We start from the raw sequence: 17,174 nt of genomic DNA, 5'->3' as shown, positions 1-17,174 counted from the left end.
ATATATATTTTAGGAACCAAGAGTAATATTCTTTTTAGGATTTGAAGCATTCACTCCAACTAGTAAGGTTTTGTTAATGTCACTTTGTCTTGAATCTTCAAGGTGGTTGTGTGTAGAGCTGTAAGTATGTAACTTTTTTTGTTTGATGGTCTTTTATATATATGTGTGTGTGTATATATATATATATATTTATATAATTTTTATTTTATTTTAGTTCAGGCCGGTTGATAAAGCAAGACTTAAAGGAGTGAATCATCTTCGTTGGTAAGACAAAGTGATACTTCGTTCAAATTGTAGATGCATTAAAAGTCATGTTCATATATGGTTGAATATTCAAGATACGAATTTTATAGTTCATGATGAATTTGAATTTCAAATTGAATAATTAGGTTTCAATTTTAGAGTTATTGCATGTGTTGCAAATCTATATTTAAATAGAAAGATTTATTTATTTATTTATCTTTATCTAAACTAAATTGATTTATTTTTCATTTTGTAAATTAATGTTTCATATATTTCATATCAAGGATAAAAAAAAATTAAAAGACTAGAATCCTAATGTACAATCAAAGAGGAAGAAAAAAAGAATTGTTTACATCTTTATACACAATAGTTTTCTCATGCACCGCACGGGCTAGCGACTAGTTTTTTTAGATAACAAGTTCAAAAGTTTGACTTGAGCTCAAGTTTAAGCTTGATATTAAGTTTGAGTTTGGCTTGACTAATTAATCAAATCAAGCCAAGCCAAGCTCAAGCATTTTGGCTTTCCCACGAGTTTGAGCTCAAATACTATTTTTAGACCGGTCATGAACTCGAACCAAACTTAAGCTTTTGACTTTTCCCGATAAGCCAAGCTTGAACATGCACTATTCAACAAAGTTCGACTCTTTTACAACTCTACATTCTTTACCATTGTTTGATACTATTCTTATTTGGCTTGACTTTTTGGACCCCTTATATCATTATTTGTTTTGAATTTAAAGTAAACTTAAAAGAAATTATAACCATCAATAGTTTGCAAATTTTCTTGGCATTTGGGTTCATTTGGACTAGATGTTTGAAAAATCTATAGTTTCAACAATCATAATTATGTACAATTTTTATTTTTATTTTTATTTTTTTTTGGGAGGGGGGAGCTATATGTACAATTTTTTGAGTGTGTCAATATAAGTATTTTTTGGTTCTTTTTTTTTCTTTTTTAATGATGGGGATATTGTTCGGTTTTATTAATTGAGTATTTGTTGGATGAGCAATATTTCCAAATCCAACCCAAGCAGGTTTGGCCCAAAAACCAAATCCGCGTGGTACTCACACTTCATCCCACCAATAGAACACACACACTTTGACCGCTGAATATATAAATAAAACACCCGCGGTTTAAACCTCACTCTCGCAACGATCATTTGACTTTCACCTACTGGCGTGGCGTCGATAGATATCTCTCTCTCTCTCTCTCTCTCTCTCTCTCTTTCACAACGACTATCTATATCCCCCCATCTTCTGATGAGAACGTTACAACCTCCTCTCCCTACATAAAACCAAAAATCTTCATTTCATGCTTCAAGTTTACGAGACCCCAAGTCTTAAAAAAAAAGCTAACTAAGCAATGGCTTGTGCTTACACCTCTACTACTTGTTCATATTCATTGACTTCCGGATCACACATACTACTACTGGTATTGTTGCTACTGGGATTGAGTTCCTGGAGCTGTTATGGGTTGGGATCATTTGGGTTCGACATCCACCACCGGTTCTCCGATCCGGTTAAGCAAATTCTGGGTTTTGATGGGCTTCCAGAGAAAGGAAGCGTAGAGTACTATGTTGCTATGGCTCAACGAGACCACATAATCCGGGGCCGCCACCTCGCGGCCAGTAACAACCAGTCTCCACCGGCGCCTCTCACTTTCGCCGATGGAAACGAGACCATCTTCCTCAACAATTTCGGAAGGTATATATATATGATAATTTTTATTTTTATTTTAATAATTTTTTTGAGTTCTTCATGTTCCTTAATTTTCTGGAAACTGACTTTTTTTAAAAATGGTGTTTGGTATTTCAGTTTGTATTACGCTAATGTTTCTGTGGGGACACCGAGTTTATCATATTTGGTAGCATTGGACACAGGCAGTGATTTGTTCTGGCTACCCTGCGATTGTTCGAATAGCAATTCTTGCGTAACCGGCTTAGAGACACCATCTGGACAGGTACGTAATAATTTTTTTTTTTTACTTTATTTGCTTAATTTGGTATCGTAGTGGAACTTTCATCTTTTAATTTAATATTCACTTCAACTCCTATCTAGAATTGTTTATTGCGTGATAGTGATCTCTTTTTCTTCTATAAATTATGTTTTTTTATTTTGATTTTAATTTGCACGAAAGGGAATGACAAGTAAAGAAGATAAAACGTACTTTGGTAAAGAATTCAAAAAGACTTAAATACAAACACTAGAATTAGAAAAGTCCAATATGGCCCAATATAAACGGGAAATTATACCGTCTTCATAATGAACTACGTCATTTATCTATTATTTCACTAAAAAAATCTTACCTGATTAAAATTGCTAATTCAGTTTATGATAAAAAAAATTAAATAAATGTGTTAAACTGACTCAACAATTTTAAACATATGAGTTTTTTAGTGAAATTATGGACAAATAATATGGTCCACCATGAAAACTAACTATAATTCTTTCAATTTAGAGAGAGAGAGATGTCATAAACAATTTCATATTTGAGTTGACCTATGTACGTGCCAAACCATTCACACATTGATAGCTTCTTGAAAAATATGTCTAAATGTTACCTTCCATGATTGCACCAAAATGGATCTACAATCCAAAATCAAATTTGTTTATATAGGTTAAAATTAAAGGCATCATATATAACAGAATTTAACCAATTATATACTTGATTGGAGGAGATTCTTATTTGATTAGTAGGAAAAAAATTTAATTTTGTTTTGGTTTCAATTAAGCATGTGTAGGAAAATTACCTTTAGGCAAGTTATAATTTTCAACTTAGTGGTTAGATAGATGTCCATATCGCTATTATATCATTAAAGTCTATATTGACCTCGAACTTTGCCCTCTACGCAAATGCGAGTGATCAATATCTTTAAAAATATCTTATTTGTTTATGATGAATTCGGAACTCTCTCTATAATAATGGTAGTTTGTAAATATTATCGGCCATAGTGATGTTGTCCCCAATCTTAATACCTGCCACAATCATTTAGAACTCTTGAGTTTGGTACAAAAATGGATTTGCCATCCAACATTTGAAAGCGATACAAATTATTAGTTACATATATACTTCTTGTACTTGCCTCTTACAATGTCATATTTCCTCAATAAAAATTTCCCAATTTTCTTTACAATGGAACAACAACAACAACAACAACAACAACAACATGATCCACAATTCAAGAGATAATACCAACAATTGTTCTATCATATTGCATGTAGAGCAACATAAGAATCTACTTTTTTTTTTTTCTTTTTTTCTTTTTTTTCACATAACCACTTTTCAAAAATACCCACATTAGATTATCTGTTCTAAACATTATTTCATTAAAATATCAATTTTTCTTAATTTTTTTTAATTATTTCTCTTTCTTCACATACAATAATTATCATTTACTATTTTTCTTCATCTTCAGAATACGTAAGAACAAAATAAAAAAATTAAATGTAAAATAAATAATACCAATGTAAATTTACATAATTATTGTAGCCATGGATGGATTTTACACAATCATATATATAAATTGATGTGGAAGATTTTAGGAGTTGGTTAAGCAAAATTGTGGAGTTTTTTTTATATTTTATAAATACTGATGTGAATGCTCTTAAATAGTTAGCACATGTCCCTTTGCATTTATTAAAATGAACTAGCTTTAAATAGAAGAGTTTGTTGGGATCTCCAATATTGTGATTAGGCTTCTAAGTAATTAGCTTTATTGAATCTCCTCAAAATTGTTGGTAAAAGTATAAAACATTAGTTTTATATTAGAAGAGTAAATGTAATTGAGACAAAATAGTCTCTAATGAGGCATGGAAATCCTACACTCTCTTAGAAGATTTAAACCATATGCAATTAGTCAAAAATCTTGTAGCTTAATTACCTAACACTTTCTAATATTTTTAATAGAGACATTCTAGACTCTAGATTCAAATCCCCTAATCTCAAACTATCAATGTAAAAAAATAATAAATAAAAAATGCAATTTGCATACAAAAAATTATATATATTAACTTCTCTCCTCCAAGATATAATGACCTAATACCTCGACCTCCCCCTATTTGAATTCCTTATGATATGCAATTGAAACAAGTTTTTGCTAATGGTAAAAAAGGGACTTTGAAAGTAGGGGTTATTCTTATTTTACTTGAAGGGTTTAAATTAGCCACCCCCCAAAAATCGTATTTCACCCGTTGGGGGTAGGGTTGCTAGGATATAAATAGATTGCCCTTTCTTGTACTAAAAGAGGAGTCCAACCCCAAGGGGTATTTCCCTAACTTGGCGTATTAAGCTATTGCTCCCCCTTCATAGTCCATTAGAGCGGTAAACTTAGACGGCGCCCACCACCTCTTTAGGCGCACATATGTGGAATTGACACATTCCTTGCATCAAACGCTTATTTAAAGTCCTATAACATCATCAATTATAAATTAATTCAAATTCTTTCTTTATTAATGTGGGGAAAAAAAATTTACCGAAACAATAACTCCCCAATCAAACTTTATTAACACATGAAAGTCACACTTTTTTCTAATTCAATCAATCAAAATCAAAATTCCATTTACTCATTTTAATATCAAAATGTAACAACACTTACTTATCCTCTTATCAAGCAGGTACTAAACCTTAACATCTACAGTCCTAATGCATCATCAACAAGCAAAAAGGTTCCTTGTGGTAGCAATTACTTGTGCAGTCCAAATCAGTGTCTCTCAGCTAATAGTAGTGATTGTGCTTATAGTTATCCCTATGTTTCAAATGACACTTCAACTTCTGGAATTTTGGTAGAGGATTTTTTGCACTTAATTACAGATGATGATCAATCAAAAGCTGTTGATGCTCAAGTTACTCTTGGGTAGGTCATTTTTCATTGCTTTCCTACCAAAATCTTTGGAAGAAATATTCTTTCAAGTGAAAATCATATTGATTTTATATCATATCCAATATCAATTTTTTTAAAAACTGGATATTAAATAATTGTTAGTTAAAAATGACAAAAATTTATGGTACAGTTGATATTTCGGTAAATATATTAGATCATTTGGATGATAAATTTGGAGTTTGGTATAGGCTCTTTTCCTCCTCAAGTAAGTATTTTTTTTTTTAGAATCCCTCAAGTAAGTATAATGATTTGTAAGGGTTATCAAGGTGTTTTATGGCCTGTTTCTTTAAAAAAAAAAAAAAAAAGTGTAGTAGTGGTAGTGTAGTAGTGGTACACTCATGGTTGCTCCAGAAGCTTATAAACCATGAGTGGGAGGGTTCTCCAACCGATGTGGGACTAAGGGTGTCAAGCCTCAAAGAAGGTGAAAATCCCAAAAGACCACACTCGGGGCCGAGGACAAAACCGTGAGGGACTGGCTCCCCAAAGCGGACAAAAACTGCTTAATGGCGAGTTGTGTACTCACATATATATAAATATATATATATATATAAAAAAAAAAAAAAAAAAAAAAAAAAAAAAAGGTGTTTTATGGCCTTGAGCTGACTAATTCAATAAAAGTCTCTTTTGTGCGAAAATAGAATTAATTAATGTAAAAAATTTTAAAAATTCCCATAATGAAGGCAAGTTATGCTTGGAATTTTCATGCTATCAACAACTTTTGAGGGTTCAGAGAGATCACTAGAAAAAATTAATGTCTTTAATATGGTCATCAATTTTTTTAACTCATCATTGGTGGGCAAGCATTACTTTCTAATTCGTTAAAATTGCTTCTTGTTAATGCCTCTTGGTAAGATCTTTTCTAGTTCATTGAATTTGCTTCTTGCTAACCCCATGTAATCCAACCCTTTTATTTTGCTTCAGTTGTGGTACAAATGAGACTGGTATTTTTCTAGAGGGAGCAGCACCAAACGGTCTAATTGGGCTTGGTCTTAATAACATTTCTGTTCCGAGCACCTTAGCAAGAAATGGGCTAGGTCCAAATTCTTTTTCCATGTGTTTTGGATCTGATGTAATTGGGAGAATAAATTTTGGAGATAATGGCACCTCAGACCAAAAAGCAACACCATTCACTGTTGAACCATCATTGTAAGTTGTAACTTCTCAGTATTTTAAATGTTGATGACAAGGTTATTTAATATTTAGTTTATCAATAAGATTATCTTTGACCAGAACCTCATAATTGCACTTTGAAACTTGTTACCAGTCCTACTTATAACATAACTATCACTCAAATAAATATCGGAGGAGGGAATGTTTCTCAGATGGAGTTCAATGCAATATTTGACTCTGGTACATCGTATACATATCTAAGCGACCCAACTTATACATTTATTTCTGAGAGTGTAAGTGATTTTAATGATAGGTTTTATACATCACTGAAACTTCATCTTATGAAAAATGAATGTATATGATCTATTTTTCTTTGCAGTTCAATTCTCAAGTCACAGAAAAACGATATCCATCAAATTCCCAAATCCCCTTTGAATACTGTTATTATTTAAGGTATTTGAAGAAAATTTATTCTTATTGTGTATTAGTTTTCTCCTTACAACTCTAAAGCACTAATTAGATCCACTTTATTTTTAGTGCAAATACGACACCTACAGTGAATCTTACAATGAAAGGTGGAGACCAATATTTTGTCACTGATCCAACAGTATTGTTCTCTACTCAGGTGTGGTATCACTTATTAGTGCTTTAACATATTAATTGTTTGTAGTTGAGTTATGCTGAAATTGATGTTATGGTCTGCAGGCTGGATATTTTTATTGCTTGGGTCTTCTCAAAAGTGAAGGCATAAACATCATAGGACGTAAGTGTGTGTATATATATATAGTCAATGACTATCCTTATTTTAAAACCAGTTTATACTATTGATGGAAGTTTCAACTTTCTGTTTTTCAATCATTTCAAAATTTTGAGTGATTGCAGCTTTTGGGTGAATATATATAGGTTAGATCTACAAATTTGGATCATCTTGTGTACAAGTATGTTAAATGTGGGAAATTAAAATTTTAAATTCATTACTATATTCACCCTTAGAATTTAGTGATCACTTCCTAGCTAAACCAATTTTTTCACAGTATGGTTAAAACACAGTATGCCAAAAAACCTATTTAGCAGGAGGCTAGTCATGGTTGGTTGTGTTATTTCAAATCATATATTGATATATATGTGCAGTGCAAAATAAATAACAAACATGGTTTCCATTTAATCATGGCCTTATTGAAGAAGCTAGAATTACCAAATTTCATTTTGAGAAAATCGTTACTTGGACTTTCTTGGTGCCATTTATTTTTTTAGTCATTATGCATCTTAACATGTTTGAGTTGAAAATTTTTCATTTCTAATTTGAATCAATTTATTTTCATCCAGAAAACTTCATGACTGGTTATCGCATAGTTTTCAACCATGATAAGATGGTTTTGGGTTGGAAGGCATCTAACTGTGAGTTAGTTCATCTTTTTCTTTATATTGAATTTTAATATACAATTCAATTTTTCCTTCTCCTAGTGAATTCTTAATGTGACAATAAAGAGACCTGGTGCCCGCAGGTTACAATGATTCGAATTCGCAAACTTCACCTACCAACCAATCACAATCTCCTGCTCTTGCTGTCAATCCAAAAACCACAGCACCATCTAGTCATTCACCCAAGTTGAAGGCTTTGACTTACGCACTCGTGATGCTTCTAGTTTCATTCTTTGCCATTGTTTAATTTTCTTCTTATTTGGCTAGACTTTCTTGACCCTTGTATCATTATTTGTACTTAATTTAAAGTTAATTTAAAAGAAATTGGAAGCATTGATAGCTTGCTAATTTTCTTGCCACTTGAATCCATTTGGACTAAATGTTTGAAAAAACTATAATTTTCAATAATAATTTTTATGTACATGTACAAAATTTTGAGTGTGTCCGTATAAGTTTTTTTTTTTTTTTGGTTTTGTTAATTGAGAGTTGTTAGATAAGCATTTCCAGATCCAGCCCTGGTAGGTTTGGCCCAAAACCAGGTCCATGTGGTGACCCGACTTCACCCTACCAGGAAACACACTAAGAGCACTGATTAGTATCCGAACAAGAACGATCAAATCAGGATTAGGATTCAATGCAATTATTCTCATTCCTCTCACAAAAATTTTCACTTTTAACTTTTTAAACATTTTTTATTTAATTGTTGAGAATGAAATTTTTTTTTTCAACTCTTAATCTCAGCCATTGAAAACTAGTGTTGCACGATATCTCAATCTGTTTAAAGTTTAAAGTTTAAACCGATGTTGTCAAACACCCAAAGGGCAAGGTCCCTGACCTTGGTCAGCAATGTGTTGAACTTAGTAGTAGAGAATCCCTAACCTTAAACAAAGTTCCTTTAAAAGAAACAAGGCATTGATCACAATCTATAACTCAAAGAATCCTATAAATATCCATCTAAATCATAAATGAAGGAATGCACTCTAAATTCCATTATTCTAATATTTTTCTTTCCATTAACTTAACCTTTGAAATGCCTCTGATCAACTCCACCGGTTTGTTTGAAGTCTAAAAGTATGTTGTTCAATCCATGCAAGTTTTACCTTGCTGAATTTCAACTTGTTTGCTGCCCTGCATGGTTTGGAATTCTTGGTTAATATGATTCCTCAATTTAAATTAGGAAAAATTACATATTTTCACCCTACACTATATCCAAAATTATAGTTTGCATTCTAAACTTTCAAAATACATGATTAGCACCTAAACTATAACTCATGTTACAGTTTGCACCATGCCATCAATTCTACCATTATCTTGGATGGCATAACATAAAAAGACATAATTACCCCTCTTCTATATCTCTTAAAAACAAATGAAAAAAATACATTTTACCACCTTAAATTATACTCTTAATTACACTTTGTACCTTAAATATTAGTTTTCCACTCATGTAGTATCTCCCGCTCCAATTTTCTTTCCTTTTAGAGAGGATCTAGTACCACAACTTCTTTGCCATAATTGTGATTTGGAAAAGTAGGAGTAATGGGAAAAAAATGGTAGGTTCATATAGAACTAATAGACAACCACTTATAACCTATCACATCAAAGTTGTAGTAAAAAGCTATGAAATAGTGTGCATTTCTATATCTAGAGTCCGTTTGGATTGAACTTATTTTTACTGAAACTGAAAACTAAAAACTGAAAATATTGTAGTAAAATAATTTTTAAATGTGTGAATAGTATTATAAGACCCTTGAAAAGTGCATGAACAGTGTTTTTTTGTTTCCTACACAATAAATTCATGTGATTTTACTGTTCAAAAAAAAAAAAAAAAAAAAAAAAAAAAGGAACTGAAAACGTAAACGCAAAACGTCAAATTAAGTGCAATCCAAACGGGTACCTATTCTTTCATTTAGAGTATCCTTCTCCAATGAATGGTTTATAACAAATAGAATGAAACTATGACCATCTTGCCTTTTGTCAAATCAAAAACCAACCATTTTGAAATAAGAAATAAAGAGGGATCTTGAGGTGTTGTTACAACCGAAAGAAATCAATAAGGAAAGAAAAGAAACAATGATTTCCCAATTTCCCGCTCTCTATAGTCAAAAAAAAAAATTGTGAATGCACCCTTTCTCCTAACAACCTCCTCAACTGTCAAAACAAAAAGCAAAAAGCAAAAAGGTGGGATCCGCAACACATGCCTAAAATTTAACACTTTACACTCACAGACACAAACAGTTCAAGATCACATAACAACTCTCTCTCTCTCTCTCTCTCTCTGAGAAATCACCAAACCCAAAAACCCAAATGCTTTTGATAGAAGAAGAAAGAAGAAGAAGATTTCTCATCTAAATGCAAATCTTTCTTTCCAGAATATCCACTCCTTCCTTCAACAACAAGCTAACATGCCTTCTTTCCATTCCTCTAAACTCTTCTTCTTCTTCTTCTTCTTCTTCTTTCTCATCTTCCTCTCGCTGCGCACCTGCAATGCACGCAGCATCTTCACCTTCAAGATGCACCACCGCTTCTCCGACCCCGTCAAGAAATGGTCCAACTCCACCGGAATGCTCTCTCCGGCACCGGAAAAGGGCACCGTAGAGTACTACTCCGACCTCGCCGACCGCGATCGCCTCCTCCTCCTCCGCGGCCGCAAGCTCTCCGATTCCGACGCATCCCTCGCTTTCGCCAACGGCAACTCCACCTTCCGCATTAGCTCCCTCGGATTGTACGTTTCTTTATATATATATTTATATGTATATATGATTAAAGTTTCCAAATTTGGGTCACAACTGAAATGTTTTCTTGTTTTGGAGATTTGGTACAGTTTGCATTACACGACGGTGCAATTAGGGACGCCAGGAGTGAAGTTTATGGTAGCACTGGACACTGGGAGTGACCTGTTTTGGGTGCCATGTGAATGCAGTAAATGTGCTTCTACTGAGGGCACTGTTTATACTTCTGTATGCTCTCTTCTCATTTCTAATTCTATGTCCTCTCAATATCAATTCTTTTTTTTAAAAAAAAAAAATTAGCTTATTATGTGTGTGTGTGTGTGTTTTGCGAGAAAGTAGATGCTAAACTGAATTGGGGTGGGCTTCTTTTTTTCTTTTTTTTAAATAATTTTTATACAATATAAGAATTTTACTCTAGTCTAATTTAAGTATACACGTGTGTGATTTGGGGGATTTGTTTGGCTGAAATCAAGTCAGAGAGATTTATGGTATTTGGTGTGTTTATTTATGGTAGCACTCAACTCATTTTTGTTTTCTAAACTTAAAGCGTTTTTTTAAAAAAAAAAAAAATAATTCTAGGTATATGCCCAATTTCACAACATGTTGATATGTGAGATTGTAGTAGACACTTTCTGCTCACTCTTGTTTATATGGATCCACCACTTTTGGTTGATTACTCAGAGTCACACAAGCAAGTTAGGTGTGAAAATGGGTGTGTCAATAGTTTTTTTTTTTACCATGTAATGGATATAGTTGAGATCTGTTCCTTTGATTGTGGACGCTTAAAAATTATTTCTTTTTGTTGATTGCCATTCTGTTAATGGGGGTTTTTGATGTAATAAATATTTACCCTCGGTTTGTGTTTGTGTTGGGGAAAAGAGATTGAGGGGTTTTACTAGATCAGGCATCTTCTACCTTTTTGGCATCAAAAGACTGCTGAGACACATTGAATTAAGTTTAGCAAACCAAGTATGATACCACGTTGAGCTTGAGTTAAACATGAAAAGTTTGCATGAATGATGACCTTGATCAAGAGTACGTTGTCCTCTATCCCTACCAATTTATGTCACACTTTACATTGCCTACTCGTGTGGCCAATAATTGGAGAAACTTCAAAGAGAATTCCTATGGAGAGGCATTGATGACACTAACAAATTCCATTTGGTGGATTGGAGAGTGGTTTGCCCCCCTATTAAAGAGGACGGTTTGGGTATCAGAAAACTCAATTCTTTTAACCAAGCCCTCATAGGGAAGTGGCTCTGGAGATTCATAATGGAAAGGGACCATTTGTGGAGGAGAGTAATTTATGCCAAATATGGGGAAAGGTGGGGAGGTTGGACAGCAGAGTAAATTTAGGATACACATGGGATTAGCTTGTGGAAGGGCATACACACTGGATGGGATTCTTTTTCTAATTTCTTACGGTTTGATCCTCGAGAAGAGTCCAAGGTGAGGTTTTGGACCAATATTTGGTGTGGTGACAGCCCCCTCAAGGATTTGTTTCACTTAGCAGTGAACAAGGAAGCCTTAGTGTCTTCATATCTGGCTGGCCCATCAGAGGGTGAGGCCAGCATTGGAGTCATCAGTTCATCAAGCACTGTTGATACTTTTCTTGGGGTCCTTGTTCTATGATAATCTTCCTCCCTTAGAAGAGCATTTGGAGCCGTCCCTTGGGAGATCTCTAGCAATTGATAACCTTCGCAAGTGTCAAATTTTAATATTTTATTGGTGCTGTATGTGTTAATGTACTGGGGAATCTATTGATATATGGTCCTTTATCTTTACTTGGTTGGATTAGCCGTTAGCTTGGGTGACACCCAAATCTGTGATTGAACTGTTAGAATGTTGGCAAGGTTGGTTTCAGCAAAATAGAGGAACCAAGGTGTGGCAAGCCATGCCCTTGTGCGTCATTTGGAATCTTTCCTTGGAAAGAAATATATAGATGGGTCTTTGATGTCTTAGAACATCCTGCTTATGTCATCAAAGAGTGTATTTTGCAAATGTTGTTTGATTGGATGCATGCTCTTGGCAGCATCCCCTATATGACTTTTTGTTTATTTTATTGATATCATTTCCTTTCAAGTTGGATTCTTTGAAAAGGTCTAGTACACATCCTTTGTGTCTTTCCTGTTTCCTTTTCTAATAAAATTCTTACTTATAAAAAAAAAAATTAAATAAATAAATTGGTTGTTTGTTTATAAAATTTCATCTGGTTTTTTTTTTCCTTCAACTGCTTTTTTCTTCCCTTCCATTGCATTCAATGAAATTAATAATTCTGCAGGATTTTGAGCTTAATATATACAACCCTAAAGGGTCATCAACAAGCAAAAAGGTAACTTGCAACAGCAGTCTTTGTGCACACCGTAATCAATGCTTTGGAGCATTCAGTGATTGCCCTTACATGGTCTCTTATGTCTCTGCTGAAACATCTACTTCTGGGATATTGGTAGAGGATGTTCTCCACTTAACAACAGAAGATAGTCATCAGGAACTTGTTGAGGCATATATCACATTTGGGTAAGTTATATGATTAGCTTTAACTTATTTGAACATTGTGCCTGACTCCAGGACCATTCTTTTGATGAGAGTGTTTTTGGTTTATTGGTTTTTTTTTTTTTTTTTAACTCTGTTCCCCCGTTACATTTAATCATGTCTAGAGATTAAGATGCAGTATGAATTGTACAGCTGTGGACAGGTTCAAAGTGGTTCATTTCTGGACGTTGCAGCTCCCAATGGTTTGCTTGGGCTAGGTATGGAGAAGTTATCAGTTCCTAGCATTTTATCCAGCAAGGGTTTTACAGCAGATTCATTCTCCATGTGCTTTGGACATGATGGGGTTGGAAGGATCAGTTTTGGAGACAAGGGTAGTTCTGATCAAGAAGAGACACCTCTTAATTTGAACCCATCGCAGTAAGTGGTAATTTCTGTTTATTGATGCCAATTGCTTGTGAATCTATACAACAACAAAGCCTTAGCCCTAAATATGGTTGCTTTTGTGAATCTATGTTGATAAATTTTTCTCTAATGGAAGGATTAATCTAGTTACTTTTGTCTCTTATGTCTTAACATTTCCTGCAGCCCAACTTATAACATCACTGTTACTCAAATTCAAGTTGGCACAACTCTAATTGATGTGGATTTCAGTGCACTTTTTGATTCTGGGACCTCTTTTACATACTTGGTTGAGCCAACCTACACCAGACTTGTAGAGAGTGTGAGCACATAAAATGATGAAATAATTTTACTTGGTTCTTTTTATTATATATATATATATATATATATATATATGGAGTGTTGGATTTTAGCAATTTCATGTTCTTTTCAGTTCCATGAACAGACTCAAGATAGGCGGCGACAATCTGATCCAAAGATCCCTTTTGAATATTGTTATGATATGAGGTTGCATACTTAGTCTTATCCATATTTAAGTTTTAGGTTCCGTTTGGGAGTTCATAAGGGAATGGAATGGAATGATCATAAGGGAATGGAATGTATTTAAGTAAGAGAAATGAATGGAAACGAAAAGAATGGAATGGAATTAAGTAACCTTGATTGGATGTTTTAAAATAAATGAATAGAAAGGAATGTAATGTAAGTAATCTTGTTTGGGAGCAACCTGGAGGGAATGGAATAGAATGGAATTATTTTATGACAATATTACTATTAGACCCCTATTTTAAAATAAAGGGTTGAATATATAGGGGTATTTTGGGAGTATTAGTAAAAAAATCATTAAAATTAATTTCATTCCCTCCCATTCTTCCCAATTTCGGGAGGAATGAAAATTTAAGGTTTTAATAAGGGAATAGAGAGGAATGAGTGTTCTCTCTTAGCCATTCCATTCCTTCCCACTTAAACTCTCAAACAAGGGAATGAGCATTTCATTCCCTCCATTAAAACTCCCAAACAAGGAAAGGGAAGAATACTCTAAAATTATTTTTTTCATTCCTTTCCATTTCATTCAATTCTTTCCTCCCAAACGAGACCTTAGTTTTTATGCTCCATATCTAAAACATGATCTTTATGATTTGCAGTCCTAATGCTAATGCTAGTCTGATACCTAGCATGAGTTTAACTATGAAAGGTGAAAGCCAGTTCACTGTCTATGATCCCATAATTGTCATCTCTACGCCGGTAATGTTTAGTTCCTGGTTCCTGTTCAGTACTATTTTTGTTGTTTAGTAGCAAGCTATACTAAATACCTTTCTGCCTAATGATATGCAGAGTGAACTTGTTTATTGCCTGGCTATTGTCAAGGGCACAGAACTGAATATAATTGGACGTAAGTCTTGTACATTGCATTTAATAAATAGTCACAATTTCATGGATGCATATGCTGTGTTTAGTATCTGTGATGTAATCAAGTTCAAACCCAGGCAAAATTATATCTAGCAGTCCTTACATTACTCAAAATTCAACTGACCAAATGACACTCATATACCAGGCTTCTTTAATTCCTATTACTCCATGGTCAAGATAAAATGATGATAGGCCAATTAGGCATGCTCAATGAAACTAGCTACAATTGTTTCCTTGACCTCAATCTTAGATCAGTAGTGTGCTTCCTTTTGTTCAAGATGATACATCAATGTCCATGCTTTTGTTTAGCTATTTCTCCATGAACTCTGCTTGCTTATAACTCAGCAATTGCTCTTTATACAGAAAACTTTATGACTGGCTACCGTGTTGTATTTGACCGAGAAAAGCTTGTCTTGGGCTGGAAGAAGTTTGATTGTAAGTTTTGCTCTCATTTATGCACATACTGTTCTTCCATGTTTTCATCTATAATCTTTTTAACCAGCCTTTCGCCCATGCAGGTTATGACATTGAGGATCAAAATACTTTCACAGTAAAACCACATGCTACCACTGTGCCTCCTGCTGTTGCTGTCGGAATAGGTAACTACTCTACTCCAAAATCAACAAAAGAGACCGGGAATAGTTCCCAAAGTTCAGTTGCATGGCCAGCTTTCTATAATCATCCTTTTCCTTTGGCTTGCTTCAGATTCCTCATCATATTGTTTCTATTATTGTAGCATTTCTCGAGTCAATTGTTTTTCAGGCCAATTTTGATTTCCACACATTAGTATTAGGTCAAATCCTTGTATCATGTGTAGATATAAATATGCCTTTACCAGTCCTGCAGTCCCATTTAACTCCACTTTTGGTTTCGAGTTCGCGTTACAATTTTTGTCTCACGGAATGCTACAATATCTCCATCCTGACTGTGGAGTGTAAATATTATGCACTAACACAATGTGATAGACCATTTGTAGTATTCTCCTCATTATATTATTAGTTTTTTGGCTTTAATCATCTAATACAGGACATGTCTACTTCATTGTTGTGTATGAAATTCTCATAGAATAGACGCAGCTGCATATTTTTCAGTGGCCTTCTATTTTCGGTCTAAAGCATCATTTTTCCGGTTGCTGACTTTTATCTCATTGTCTGGTTCCTATTAGGTTCATTTGGATGTTCCGAGAAGTTTAACCATTCTTCTCTTCTTCTTGTTTTTTCCTTTTTTTCTTTTTGGTTTTTCCAATTTTGTCTCTCATTTCATCATTACTTTAGGACCCGGTGGAAGAGAGAGAGAGAGAGAGAGAACGATTTGCTCCCTAATTCATGGCTATCTGCCTGAGATTGTCATCAAACTTATTAGACAAAAATTGAAATCTCCAAAATATAGGCACCAGTTTCTTCTAATCTTAACGTTTTTCCAGGTAAAGTACAATCATTACATGGTAGAAGTAAGTACCGCAATTGGGGACCTTCGCGTGCAGCTCCAATGCAGTTCTAGAAGCTTGGACTACGATTTGCTGGTTTTAGCACCAAGTGGCATAAAATATAGTTCGTATCGCATTCACATGATAGTATAAATTGTAGAAACCTAAATTTCAAGTCAAATTGGTCATGCTTTTCATGTATATAATAAGTCACCTTACAGACACGTAAAGCGAATATAAAACATAAAGAGTTATTAGAAAAAAGAATTTGTGTACACACTAATTGAACTCTACCTAACAAAGAGATGAGTCACAGAGACTTTGAGAGTAGTGCTCGATCGAGTGCTTGTAAATATTAGTCAATCCAGTAGTTTCCAGCGACTTGCGTTGTAAGCATTCAAACTTTCAAAGTCCAAGTTAAAACTTTAGAGTATGCGTTTTCAAAGTCCAAGTTAAAACTTTTTAGTATCCATTTGCGGATACACGTTTGCGTCTCTTTTTTAAACAGCATGTTTTGACTTTTCAACAATAAACAGTACATGGTCTAACAAACTTCACTTTTTATCAATTTTTTTATTAAAAATGGATCTTATGGTATTATTCACATATTTAAAAATTATTTTATTACAGTATCTTCAGTTTTCAGTTTCAGCAAAATAAGTTCTATCCAAACGAACCTTTAGAGTTTGCGTTTTTCCATGACTAGCATTTGGCCTTTTTTTGGGAATTTTGTGCACTATTCACAAGATCCACGGAACTTAGCAAATTTTAAATTTTAAGTTAAAATTAGGTCTTATGGCACTATTTAAACATTTAAAAATTATTTTGCTACTGTGTTTTCAGTTTTTAATTTTCAATAATAATTAGTATCTAAACAGACCTTAAGTATACGTTTGGATAGGAATTATTTTCCTGCATATGGTGTTTTGTATTTTTTTTTTTTTTTGATGCACGCATTTCAACTTTTAGGAGACAAAGCGTACTATTTACGCACTGTTGACGAGAGCTAACAACTACTTTATTCAAAAAAAATATTAAAAATAGGTCACACAGTATTATTCA

At 33.7% G+C, this 17,174-nt stretch overlaps 2 protein-coding genes across 4 annotated transcripts; both read left to right on the top strand.

The window, feature by feature from the left end:
• The first annotated feature begins 1,428 nt into the window (after positions 1 to 1,428).
• LOC115995286 (aspartyl protease family protein 1-like) lies at positions 1,429 to 8,061 on the top strand. Its single transcript, XM_031119792.1, has 10 exons — positions 1,429 to 1,947; positions 2,059 to 2,203; positions 4,858 to 5,096; positions 6,045 to 6,269; positions 6,388 to 6,526; positions 6,613 to 6,686; positions 6,771 to 6,858; positions 6,939 to 6,996; positions 7,560 to 7,631; positions 7,739 to 8,061. Exons 1-10 carry the CDS (start codon positions 1,607 to 1,609, stop codon positions 7,900 to 7,902), a joined length of 1,545 nt encoding a protein of 514 aa, XP_030975652.1. The 5' UTR covers positions 1,429 to 1,606; the 3' UTR covers positions 7,903 to 8,061.
• A 1,704-nt stretch (positions 8,062 to 9,765) lies between these two features.
• On the top strand, positions 9,766 to 16,594 carry LOC115993563 (aspartyl protease family protein 1-like). 3 transcript variants are annotated; one of them, XM_031117502.1, is made up of 11 exons: positions 9,766 to 10,380; positions 10,480 to 10,615; positions 12,669 to 12,904; positions 13,073 to 13,297; positions 13,466 to 13,601; positions 13,713 to 13,786; positions 14,422 to 14,521; positions 14,612 to 14,669; positions 15,050 to 15,121; positions 15,205 to 15,285; positions 15,852 to 16,053. In XM_031117502.1, exons 1-11 carry the CDS (start codon positions 10,061 to 10,063, stop codon positions 16,025 to 16,027), a joined length of 1,614 nt encoding a protein of 537 aa, XP_030973362.1. In that variant the 5' UTR covers positions 9,766 to 10,060; the 3' UTR covers positions 16,028 to 16,053. The 3 variants fall into 3 exon arrangements, 2 of the variants coding, with proteins under 2 accessions (XP_030973362.1, XP_030973363.1); XM_031117503.1 differs by lacking the exon at positions 15,852 to 16,053 and adding an exon at positions 16,110 to 16,594 and having other exon boundaries at positions 9,771 to 10,380; XR_004093017.1 differs by lacking the exons at positions 14,612 to 14,669; positions 15,852 to 16,053 and having other exon boundaries at positions 9,775 to 10,380.
• Positions 16,595 to 17,174: the final 580 nt, after the last annotated feature.

Source organism: Quercus lobata, chromosome 6 (genome assembly GCF_001633185.2).
Source record: "Quercus lobata isolate SW786 chromosome 6, ValleyOak3.0 Primary Assembly, whole genome shotgun sequence".
Taxonomy (NCBI): Eukaryota; Viridiplantae; Streptophyta; class Magnoliopsida; order Fagales; family Fagaceae; genus Quercus; species Quercus lobata.
Note: the sequence above shows the minus strand (reverse complement) of the source record. Positions and strands in the feature narration are given on the sequence as shown.

Coding starts and splice junctions, on each gene's coding strand:
- LOC115995286 (XM_031119792.1), top strand. CDS start 1,607: ATGGCTTGTGCTTACACCTCTACTACTTGTTCATATTCATTGACTTCC. Junction 1,948..2,058: donor TTCCTCAACAATTTCGGAAG/GTATATATATAT, acceptor TTGGTATTTCAG/TTTGTATTACGCTAATGTTT. Junction 7,632..7,738: donor GGGTTGGAAGGCATCTAACT/GTGAGTTAGTTC, acceptor TGGTGCCCGCAG/GTTACAATGATTCGAATTCG.
- LOC115993563 (XM_031117502.1), top strand. CDS start 10,061: ATGCCTTCTTTCCATTCCTCTAAACTCTTCTTCTTCTTCTTCTTCTTC. Junction 10,381..10,479: donor CGCATTAGCTCCCTCGGATT/GTACGTTTCTTT, acceptor GATTTGGTACAG/TTTGCATTACACGACGGTGC. Junction 13,602..13,712: donor ACACCAGACTTGTAGAGAGT/GTGAGCACATAA, acceptor TGTTCTTTTCAG/TTCCATGAACAGACTCAAGA.